General features: G+C 41.5%; 1 protein-coding gene across 1 annotated transcript in view; it reads left to right on the top strand.

The window, feature by feature from the left end:
- Positions 1–10,029, top strand: part of OPCML (opioid binding protein/cell adhesion molecule like) — a 491,906-nt gene extending 481,877 nt beyond the window's left edge. The window contains exon 7 of the mRNA XM_045790840.2: positions 4,609–10,029. Within this exon, the coding sequence (XP_045646796.2) occupies positions 4,609–4,709 (101 nt within the window). The 3' untranslated portion in view covers positions 4,710–10,029. The remainder of the gene's footprint in view (positions 1–4,608) is intronic.
- Positions 10,030–12,144: the final 2,115 nt, after the last annotated feature.

The raw sequence follows: 12,144 nt of genomic DNA on the forward strand, positions 1-12,144 counted from the left end.
CTCAGAAATAAACCCCCTATCTCATGATCTCACCTCCTCACTCTGTCACTAGCAAAACCTCACCTCAGGTTCAAAAGATTTGGGAAAGATTGAAATAAGCCAATATTAGCTTCAACTAAGAAGTGGAAGGTGGGAGGTGTGGAAGTTACACAGTGGTGGTTACCATGATCACATGACTACATTGTACCACATACTGCACTAGTCACTCTGACTCTTTACCCTGTAAACTCAGTAGCATTACCTCTATTTTCAGTAAGAGAACTGAAAATACATTGTATGAGACCATATAGCTGGCATGCCACAGAGTCAGGATTTAAACCCATATTGGTCTGACCCCAAAGTTGCCAGGATTAGTGCACTTTAATAGTAGTCGGTGACTTTACCCCAAAGGGTGTTTAGGGCTGCAAAGACAAGAGAGCCAAGCCAAGGGGTCCAGATGCATCCAAAATCTTTCCTAAGGTTCACAGAAGACATCTATTCTACCTGTTCATTCAGGGGCACTGCTCCTTAGACATTTGGCCCCATCTTTCCTTCACACCCTTGTCCCCCAACCAGATCCATTTCAGGGTTATTTTTCTGCAGTAGAACACACACACTGAAAATTCACTTCATGTTTCCAAATTCTGGATTCTAAGTTTGAGATAAGAACTAACTTTCTCCCTATTTCCACCAAGAAGGAAGAGGAGGGGGAAAAGTAAGGGGAGGAGGAGGAGGAAAGCACCACCTGAATTCCTGACCATGTTTATTGAACTTAAAGCTAGTACTATCTTGGGTACCAAGTACTTGGAGAAGTTAATGTAGCTGTTGTTACCTGAAGAAATCAAGGTACAGGAAAACCATAGTCAACCTGACATCTGAGGATGTGCATTCAAGCCCTAGTACTGCCACTGCTCAGGTCAGGGCAAGTGTTCCTCCAGCAGCATGCCCTTCCCTTCACAGAGTCATTGAGCTAACATTTGCAAAAGCCTCCTACCAGCCTAAGGGACCAAAAGTGAACCCCGAGTGTTCATAGAACCACACCAATTAGCTGAGCAGTGGTAATCTATATTAAAGCCCAAAGAAGCATGTGACCAGTCAGGCGAGTGGCCCCACCGTACAGAAACCCTAAGGGAGAGACACAAACTAAATGCTTTCTCTTCCTCATTCAGAGTAGAATCAGGGTTACTGCCGTGATGTAATTAAAAATCAGTTCGTAGCTGACGGCTTTTATCTCACATTCCTCCAACCTAGAGAATGGTACACGGATGTGTGCCTCACTTCCTGCACCGAACAAAATCCAAGGGCCCTCCTCTAGGTCCCTTGCTGTCCTGGCATTTAGCCGAGCTGCCAAATCTCAAATGTGTGCAGGATCCATACAAAGAAAGCAAAGCTTATTTTAATCTCTATTATATTGGGTTAGATTAACTCATTGGTCAGATTAGCTCAGCCATTGCTCATAGATTGACTGACTAAAGGCACTTTGGCATTAAATTGTCATATTGTCTGATAGAGTAAAGCAAGGCTCCTCATACTGGCTAAAGAATGAAGCTCCTTGAAGCTTCATAGCGTGACCACAGAAAAGGAAATCTGGTGGCCCAGGAGTGTTTGGCGCCCTCTTGCTCTCTTAGGAGATGGCATGCTGAGGTGTAAATCCAGAGTGGTGATGGTTTTGTACCAACTGGAAAGGGCCATCTGGCTGCTCAGCAGCTGTCCCTTCTGGTACCAGATGTAGAGTTTCCATTCATACAATAACTCAAAATGCTAATAGGAGAAGAGCCTTAGAGGTCATCAATCCCAACCTCCTCTCCTTTTGTAGATGGCAGAACCAAGGCAGAGAGGGGATGCCAGTGAGCTAAGGGGCAGCAGAATCACATAGAGAAATTGGGTCTCTGGATTCCTAGCCAGTTACTCCTCTCACTATGTGTTGCTGTGGTCCTTGGGAAACATGCACAAAGAGTCCTTTTCCACGGAAAGGAAGTCAAGTGGTAACAATCCAGGCTACAGACTCTATAGCCCGAGTGACTCAGTTCTAATCTAGCCCTGTGTATATATTGGGTGACCGTAGCAAAGCACTTAACCGCTCTGTTCTTTAGTTTCTCCTTTTATAAAACGGGAATGCCAGTAGTACGTCACTCACAGCATTTTGTGAAGATTAAATGAGTTAATAAATGTTTAACATTTAGAATCACACTTGCCATGAAGAGAGCACAATGTAAATACACGCTACCATCATCATCCTAAGCGAGCTGAGCAACCTTTATGTCTGCTGAGTCCCCCTCACGGTTTGCACTCTATGGGACACTCAACCGAAGTTTAACTGTGCCTATAAACCCCCTGCCTGATCAGTAATGAACATCTTATTGCACCTGCCACACACCACCAGAAATACTCATTTCTCTTTATGATTCTGCCTCCTTCTCTCTCTGTACCTCACCCTTCATGCTTTGCCTTCCTCGTATACTGCTTTTTCCTGCTTTGTTTCAGCTATATCCAACCTTGTGCTGGTGTCAGGACACCCAAAGAAATGCTTAAATACACTGGTAGAACATGGAATAAAGCGATTCCTACACTAATCATCTCTGTGTCTCTAGAGTGGAGCTTATTAGGCCTTCAATTGTTTCTTAAGTTAATATGAATCATGAATTAGACACACACATATTTAGTTTAATGTATGTCTTCTCTCTTTTTGTGTCTATCTTCTTCAAGAGATAAATGATTTAGGTGTTTTAATGAGTTTATAAAGAAATGATCAATGCAGATTTGTTAGACATATGTTTCTGTAAAAGTATCTATCTATCATCTATCTATCTAGATCTCTCTCTCTATCGATAGAGATAGATAAATACTTTTAAGGAAATATATATGTCTTACAAGTCTGCATTGCTCATTTCTTTATAAACTCATTAAAACATCCAAATCATTTATCTTTTGGAGAAGATAATATAGAGAATTACCTTGCACTCCAACTTGGGCATTTTTCAACTCAGTACATTCTGTAGGCCAGTATGGTTCCTTAAGATATATGTCTTGACTGATGGAGGCCCCAGAGTCAGGCTACTTTTCATAAATATGTATGGAGCCTTCATGGGGTTGATAGCACTGGCTTGTGCCTGGATCCTGCCCTTGTCTGTGAATACTCTATAACAAAAATGCAGAACAGTGTGAGCCAGACTCTCAAGCCAGCAAGTAAATGTGCATTTTTAGTCAAAAGGGGAATTGTGTACATTGGAAATCAGAGGAAGAAGAGATATCCATGTGGAAATTCCTGAACTTGGAACTGTTACGTGCTCACTGCTGAAGTGAGAGGCCTATACTTCCCCAAGCAAAATGTTAGCGTCGGCGTCTTCCTAGGAAAGGCAGGGATCCAACCATCACACTGACCAGCAAGCCAAATGACGACGGTTCTGTCTTGAGGAGACTCTGCCCCAACCGTGCTTCTTCAAGTAATCATGTTATTTCCAATAAGCCAATTTGTGTCTAAAAGCAAAGGAAGTCCAGGCTTGAGAAGGCGAAAGAAGCATGCTTGTCTTGTCTGCAACTCCTTTTCTTTGTCGCTGGCTCTACAGGAATGCCTCTTGGTGGCTTCTCACCCCCTGTCTTACACTTGATTTCACGTTCCCTAAAGTACCCTCTACTTGCTAGCTACTGGTCTTGCTTGTGACTCCAAATTCTTATGGCTTGCAAATAAAGGTGATGGAGGAATGCAGAGGTGAATTCAACCCTGATGCACTTGCCCTGGGTCCTTAGAACAGGCTAGGACATCTCACCTCATGACATTTGTCTTCTTGAGGGTGGCAGGTAAAGTGAAAGGAGCAACACTTGTGACTCAATGGTCTTGTTTTACAATGGAGCATGTGTGACTCCCTAGGGCATGGGAGAGGTCCAGAGAGACTAGAAGAAAGGGTAAAGGGAGAACTCCATCAGGCCACACCATTAGGTGTCAATTTGGACAGAATACAGAGTCTTCTTTGTGGCCTTCAGAGAGGCACTGTTGACTGCGGCAACAAAGCCAATCACGGTCTTTAAAACTCTCCAGTATAATTGTCGATTCTTCCTCAGTTACCTCGGGAGGAGCCTCCACGATACCTTGGTTACACAGGATGAAAAGTTGGCCACACCACACCTAGAATCCTGTTGCTCATAAAATGTTACCATTCCTTTCTCTTTCTTTCCCCTACCTGCTTCTCGCCACTATGGACTGTCTCCCCGCCCCATGCCTGCCCTCCCCCTCCTATCCCTGTCTGTCCTGGACACCATCGCCACAGTTAGAGGAACTGCTTATGAAGCAACAGTCAGGTCCTGTCATACCACTTTGCCCTGTCTGCTGCCCTCCCTTTTTAGCCCACAGGCCTAAATGAATGCCAGGGCCTCCCTCTACCTCTTTTATTTTTTAAACCCCAGTCTTTGAGAGCAGGCTATCGTGGGTAAGGTGACTCCATGAGTCACCCTTTTGGGTTTCTAAATACTCCCAATGGGTGTTTTCCATTTGTCCAGATTTGGAAGGATCGATGGTGGGACATGGGAGATGGGGGAATGCTCACAGAGAAGCATGTGTATATATATGCTTGTCAGAGAATAAGTATGGTACCCTTTGGGTGCATTCTAATGGATCTCTCTTTCCCCACACAGGGCCTGGAGCAGTCATTGATGGTGTAAACTCGGCTTCTAGAGCACTGGCTTGTCTCTGGCTATCAGGGACCCTCTTTGCCCACTTCTTCATCAAGTTTTGATAAGAAATCATAGGTCCTCTGAGCAACGCCTGCTTCTCCATATCACAGACTTTAATCTACACTGCGGAGGGCAAACCAGTTTGGGCTTTTTGTTTGTTTGTTTCTGTTCTTCTTCTTGATTTTTTTTGGGGGGGTTGATTTATTTGATTTTTTTTCTCCAGTTTGAATGAGTGGGGTTGGGAGGAGGGGTGGGCAGGGTTCTACCATGTGTAGGATAATCATTCATTGGTGTGTCCAAAAATGGAATCTGTCCCTGCTACCTTGGCCCTTCCCTTTCCTCTGCTCCTCTCCCCATTATCAACACTACCAACCTCCTCCTCCACCCCCCCCCCCGCCAACACACACCAAACCATAAGCTCCATTTGGGCAAAAACGTGCCTCATGATAAACACCCTGAAGACACAACTTGACTTATAATGTAGTGCACAGCAAGAGTTATATCCAAGTGTCCTATTATCTGTGTCTTTTAAGCTTTGGGCCATTTTCCTTATTATAATGTACATATCCCTCCCTCCATGCTTATTATTATCTAATTCATTCGGGTTCACATCCTTTCTTTCTGGGAAGGTATCTCAATATACCCATATCCAACATATATATATATATATATTTTTTTTTTTTTTTCTTGTTTCCTTCTCTAGCCACTCTGCCCTATTTGCTTTCTCCATCAGCTATAGGGATTAGAAGTTTGGGGCTCTGCACACAACCCAAAAGTAAAAGTTTAGAAGTCACTTGACCAAAAAAGGGGGAAGCATTTTGAGGATAGTACTTCTGTTTTAAAAATGTTGTCCAACTCATAAAAAAAAAAAAAAAAGTGATCCATAGATGGCTGAATATTTAGGGTTTATCAAGCTATTGAAGTAATCATACGATTATCCATCTACTCAATTGTTTGATTTATCTCTCCCTCCAATTATCTACCCACCCATCTTCCTCTGTGGCGATCTATTTACTCCCTTTATCAATCTATCAGTGTAATTATCTAACACTTCTTTCTATTTCTTTCCCTACTACTCACTATCAATTCATCACCATATTAATTTCTAATCATATTACATCCATTCCATTGTATTCATTTCTATTTTACCTTCAGCAGACATTGGCATCTTCAAAAATACCTATCAACTTTCTAATGAAAGCCAATGGTCTCACAAGCTAACAACATAGAAAAGCAATATGTCAAGGACTCTTTGGAATGTGGTATCCTATCCATCCAAAGTAGATGCTATTAACAGATGGACCAAAGTAACAATCTAAGGATCAGTCACTCACTATTCCCAGAAGAGACTGTGTTTCCAAAAGCATCTTCTTGGGAAGCATATCAGCCCTGGAAAAGCCTTGATCAATACTGTGGGTTTTTTTCCCTTTCACACTTGAGGGACCAAGGTGGCAACTTTCATGTTTTTCTCGGTCTTTCCAGAAAATGTATGTCAGGAACCTATGCGACTTACTCCATGGCTGCTTTTTCTTAATAGCAAGGACGCAGAGAGAAAACACACATCTGTCCCTGCAGTGTGAAAAGAGCAGTCCACCTGTCTGAGTGCAATGACTTCAGCTATTGTCTCCTCCCTGCTCCAGTTTTGGTTTAATCTGTTTGAAAACTATCCAGTAAAAAGCTGATGGAAGCCAATTACATGGCGGGTGTGTTGACAACTCTGGTATTTGTTTCAGGAAGCTCTTCTGAGCTGAGGGCACTTGAGCAACTGACTTAATTTCCAAGCACTTGATTAACACAACACTGCATACAGGAGGGGAACGTGTAAATGACACACAATTTCCTCTGATACAGGCTGCTTCTCCAGTGGCTTTGGGGAAGAATGTCCTCAGTGTTCCACACTCAAAGCAGATGCAGCAGACAAACAAGAGCTGACCGGACTTTTCTGCATCGTCTCCTGGGACAAGAAGGACTCAGCCAGCAAGGGTGCCTACAATCCAAAGGCATTGAGAACCATGCAAAGTTATGCCGCTCTTTACCTGTGCCGCAAGGACTGACCTACTGAGAGCAGGACAAAGAAGCATCACAGTGACTGTTTCACAGACCTGCCCTGCCTCAGTCGGAAAACTTTCAGGTCCACAGTCTAAATAAATATGAGCTTTATAGAGCTCCATTCCCTCAATGCTTAATTGATCTTCTTCCTCCAATATAAATGGCCTCTTTGTGTTGTCCATAACAGCACACGAACATGACATACACAGTGGGGGAATATGTACTTAAATATATTTTACATGCATAAATAGATACAAAAATACAAAGGTAGGTAGTCTTGGCATACAAAAAGCTAGGCGCTTTCATAAGAGTTGGAGCTAGTACGAGTGGAATTAATATTACATTTGCCAGCTGTAAACAGACATCTGCATTTCCTAGTGAGCTGCCAGGAGCCAGATTCTGGGAACATAAATGATGTGCCAAAAGCAATGTATTGATTCCAAGTTCCAGGGACAATCAGGAGCAGACGCAAAGTCAGAGTTAAAGGTCGGACATCAGTGTTTCAGGTCTGTCATCACATTCGGCACCTGGAGTCGGGTTGGTGTCAGACATTGTATGGGAATTAAATGTGTCATTTGAGTGTTCTACCGATAATAAATGTGTTACTTTGGAGTAAAATAAATGCGGAGGCTCTGGGGAGTGGATGGTCTTGGAGAACCCAGCGCTTAACATGGACAAGCTATACGTGTTCTTCGTGCCAAGACTTGTTCTAGAGGAACGGACCCAGCCTTCTTTGACCTGGAAGATCACCAGAACCTTTTGACCACAATAATGAGGCTGGGTCTCAGAGTAATTATGGAACTCTGTTCTGCCCTCTTCCATTGGATACCGGGAAACATTTCTGGTGATTGCCTATTCCAGCCATGTTTCAGAGGGAAAAAAATCCTACAGTCAATCCTCATCTGTCTGGGATAAAGAAAACCAAGTAAATAAGACCCAAGGAAACTGGGCACTAGGAAATAAAATGGCTCTTCATCGCCTTAGACATACTCCAGCTTCTGTGTTGTTTGGGTTACTTTCAAGGGCATGGCTCCATAGAACAGTAGCCGTTACCCAGCATTTGAAGCACATAGAACATTAAATGCTTACTAAAGACAATATTCACACTCACATAAGTTTTTCAACTTCCCATATGGTGGGTAGATAGATGAAGCCTGTTGGATAGATTTTTTTTTTCAAGGTGCCAATGGTCGGGATGGGGACTGGGGCAAAAAAAGAAGATAAACAAAATCTGAACAACTTATAACTCTTCATAGGCTTTCCACATGGGAAGGAAACCAAATAAGACTTAGCAGGAGATTAGGTGAGGGAAATTCAGCAATGTAGTTACTCTGAAATCTTCCCCCTTCCCAAAACACAATTAATATGTATTTCCACCAAAGTAATGCCAATGAAAGTGCTAGTGTTAAGGCTCTGGCCAAGCTTGTTTTTTGGTAGTTTAATGTCAAGTGCCTGATACAGTCATCTGCGAGTCTAAGCAAGTGTGTTTAGTTTTTCTCATTCTTGTTTTAATTGGGGGAGAGGGGACGTATAGGGGAGCTGTGGTCAAAACACGCACATATGTTATGCGGAGGGCTTTGTACATGGCTGTTCTGCTGCGATTGTGCTAAGTGGAACAGAAGGAAAGGAAGAGGCCTTAGACTTTGTCCCCTGAAACCTGTGCCTCATACTAGTTGATACATTCCACAGGTTGGCCAGTTCCTTCTCAAAACTTGGGTGGGAAGTGTGCTTTGGGACTCAGAAACTTCACAACCGAGGCTAAATGTAAGGACCTGTTTCTGCATGGATCCAGTCAACTTGCTTTCAACATGGAGGTGTTAGCAAGTTCCACTTATGTTGGAAGGACTCTTATGTGAAAAGATCAGAGAACCTCAAAGTGAGCAGTTACTCTCAAAGAAAACTTATCGCTGTCATTGCATCAGGAGTGGCTGTAAATGGAAAACTCTAGTTGGCGTTTGGCACTTCCTGTGCCAAAGGGAATGTTTTCTCCTCTGGAGTTGTGCATGGATGTGATAAGCCCCACTGGTAAAAAGTGGGGAGTAATGGCTGAAGTGGAGGTGGGATATGGGGGGTGGGGTCATCTTTTCCAATTTGATCCTGAGTCCTCACCTGGACCCAGCCCACCTTCCCTTCCCATCCCCCCACAGAAATTTTTTAAAGTAAAGTTTAATCTATTTGGAATTGGGAAAGGAGCATAAAATCCGTTGGCAAATTCACTTTTTTATATTTTTCTCCAACAGTGAGAATGTTTTGTTCTTTTGTTTCACACAAACTCTATTCCTAGAAACTTACACCCAATCGCCTCTTCTACTATCTAAAGCTTCCCTTTTGATTTTAAGGCAAATAAGTTTGAGCAGTTGCAGTAAAACATCACAGGTGTGTTACTAGGAAAGTGACATTTTCAAAAGATACCATATGATGAGAACTCCTAATGATCACTAAAAGCAAACAAATAAAAATGCCAGTCTCATTTCCCTCATTTTTTTACTTAAGAGAAGAGAAGTAAATGAAAGGAGGAAGAAATAGATTTGCAATTAAAAGATGGAGCAGAAAGACAGAGCTGAACCAGTGCAATTTAGCCTTCAGGTGCAGGATCCTCAGAGTCCAAAGGAATGTGGAGTGGACTTAATTAGGCGCCATTGTCTTCCTCCTGAAAGTAAGCAGCTAAGCCTCATTTCCAGTATTTTGAAATAGCTTCCTTTTTGTTTCTTTCAATGGTGCCCTTTTAAAGGCATACAGTTGTTCCACGCCACTGAGTGGAGAAAGAAAGATTGTGAACCCTCTACTATCCTTCTAGGGCCACATTCTACGTTATTGGCAGATTTATAAGGTTATCAATAATAGCAATGATAAGTAATAATAGCTGCCCTTGTGTTAGTTAAAGGGAGCATTTTTAATCATTCAAAAATTTTTGTGACATGTAAAGTGCAGTTGTGAGGAATGTGTGGGTGTACGAAAATGTATGTCAATTTCAGAGTCCTCTAGATTAAAAAAAATTATGACTTATCAATGGTGCCGTTATAGCTGTGTCAGACGATGGGTGTGCCCATTCTCACAATTATCCTTAAAACAAATCTATGTTCAAATGCTTTAAAAAATGATCACATGATACAAGAGTATAACTTCTAGAGTTCTTTTTCTTTTATTTTTTTTCTTATTTTTTCCTTCAAAAATCAATGAAGACTTGATTTCTGTCAATAATTGTATTAAGGGTGAATATACTACCTGAATTTTGTGCATGTTACATTGTAGTTGTAACCTTTTCTAATTCAGGATGAATACGAGATGGTTGTGATTGTGCAGTGTACCAATAAAGTTCAAAGAAATTTGTAACTTTTGGGGGGCTTTTTATTAGGACATCTTACTGAGTATCCAGGAATGGAGAAAAGCAGGCTATGCTTTTCCCATATGCTTCTCTCATATGTATGTTTTAGGCTTTGGGGAGTAGATGCAGTCAGAAAACTGAGTAGCCTACATCTCTCTCTCTCTCTCTCTCTCTCTCTCTGTCTCTCTCTCTCTCTTTCTCTCGTACACACACACACAGAGTAGAAGTCAGTCTAGGTATTTTCCATATTATATCTATATGTCAAATATCTATGCCATTTACAAGTAATATAAAATGTAGCTGCAGCCTCAAAGTCTAAATTATTTATTGACCTAAGCCAAAATGAAATCAGAAAAGAAGTTTCGGAAAAATAATGACCAGATTCTGCTCTGTTTGGACACTCCTTAACAGTTCCTGTGGCTTGAATCCACTGAACTAAGAAACACTTTGACAAGAGTAAGTATGAGAAAATATGGGGAATATGCTGTACATTTATTCTTAAAAGTGTATGTTATTGGATTAATTGTTTTTCCATCTTAGGTTTATTGTTGTATACACATGGGGAATAGCCTAAGAAAGAGACCTGGAGAAGAAGCTCCCTTCCTCTGATTGCCTTTCCTGAAACAGACTTCTCTTTCAAGAAACCTCCAACGCCTCTGTCTACATCACACGCCCCTCTGCTTTTCTGAAGGAATGGATTTTAACCTGTTTCTTACAACTCAGCTAGCTCATCTTTACACATCAGCTAACCCTTCCTAGTTCTGCAATTAACTAAATAGGTGATCTTGGATGGACACTTGACCTTACTTCTCTTTGATTCCTCATCTGCATCATTTGTGAATTTATGCTTGTTGGTATGTTCTAGTTCAAAATTCTCGGGACAGTTTTTGTTTCTCTTTCAACTATTGGATTTATCAAGACGGCCTCCAAATAAAGCCTAGGGCCAATAGTTAGTTATAGTTTTGGAATTCAGCAGAAAGTGGGTTAAAATTCTTTAGTTGACTTTACAGCATGGCTAACTCCTCTGACCAAGACCCTGAGCTAGATTTATGAGGCTTATTTCTTGTTGGGTTCCTAGGTAGACAAGCGCTCATTCCCAGCCTTTTAAAACTCAGTCTCCCCCACAGGGTATGGAGCACAGAGAACTTGATAGACTAGGTCATGTTCTTGTAAATTAAAATACCAAGGAAATGGTGGTACCAATGGTTCAGAGTTTCCAATTTCCTCAGACTCATTGTAAAATTATGACTTATCAGGGAAACAAATTCTAGTTCTCCTTATCATCTTAATACCTTCAGTGGTCTCCTTTACTGTCTCCTTTTTCTTCTTCCTTTTAATCATCCTCTTCCCATCCACACCTGATGGTCTCTTGCTTCTATTCATACCACAGCATTTACCCATCTATTGGCTCTCCTGCTGGCATAGACATTCATTGGTCTTTCATTCAATCTGGCCACTGAGCTCCATCAGTCTTTTGTGTACCAATTTATTCTTCCATCAACAAACCACTCACCTCTTCATTCACATATTATTTCTCCATTTATCTAACCTTTATTCTATCTATATACTCATGCACTTCCATCACATTACTGTTCCCATCTATTTATTTAAACCATCTATCTTTCCCTTACCTGTCAATCCATCCACCAAGTATCCTCCAACTAGCCTTTGGAAGACATACTTATTTACCAAGCCACTTCAAGGTAATGAAAATCTTTGCTGTTACTGCTTCATTCTGCAAGGGAGGCTCTATCTAGTTATTCTTAAGCACGGCAGCTAAATGATTGGATACATTTTTGTTATCTTCACCCAAAATACACCCTATTAAAAACATATATAGAGAGAAGGGCTTTAGGAAATATATTAAGGGCATACTTGTTCCTATCAGGGTGTGTTACAGTAGGAAATGGATAGAGAATTGGGAGCAGAGTGGAAACACCCAGATGAGCAGACATCGATGTTTTATTTTCTAACACCAGGTATGCAGTCTTGTAATGAACAAAACAAATGGCTGAAGAAACAGACAGGAGAGGCCTCAACTGGCAACTATGCCTTCTTTTCTCTTTGATTTTCTGTTGCATGAATTATTTTGATGAAAATTTGAAAGGGGGTGTTAATTGGTA

The sequence above is a fragment of the Ursus americanus genome, chromosome 16 (genome assembly GCF_024610735.1).
Source record: "Ursus americanus isolate L20-20 chromosome 16, mUrsAme1.1.p, whole genome shotgun sequence".
Taxonomy (NCBI): Eukaryota; Metazoa; Chordata; class Mammalia; order Carnivora; family Ursidae; genus Ursus; species Ursus americanus.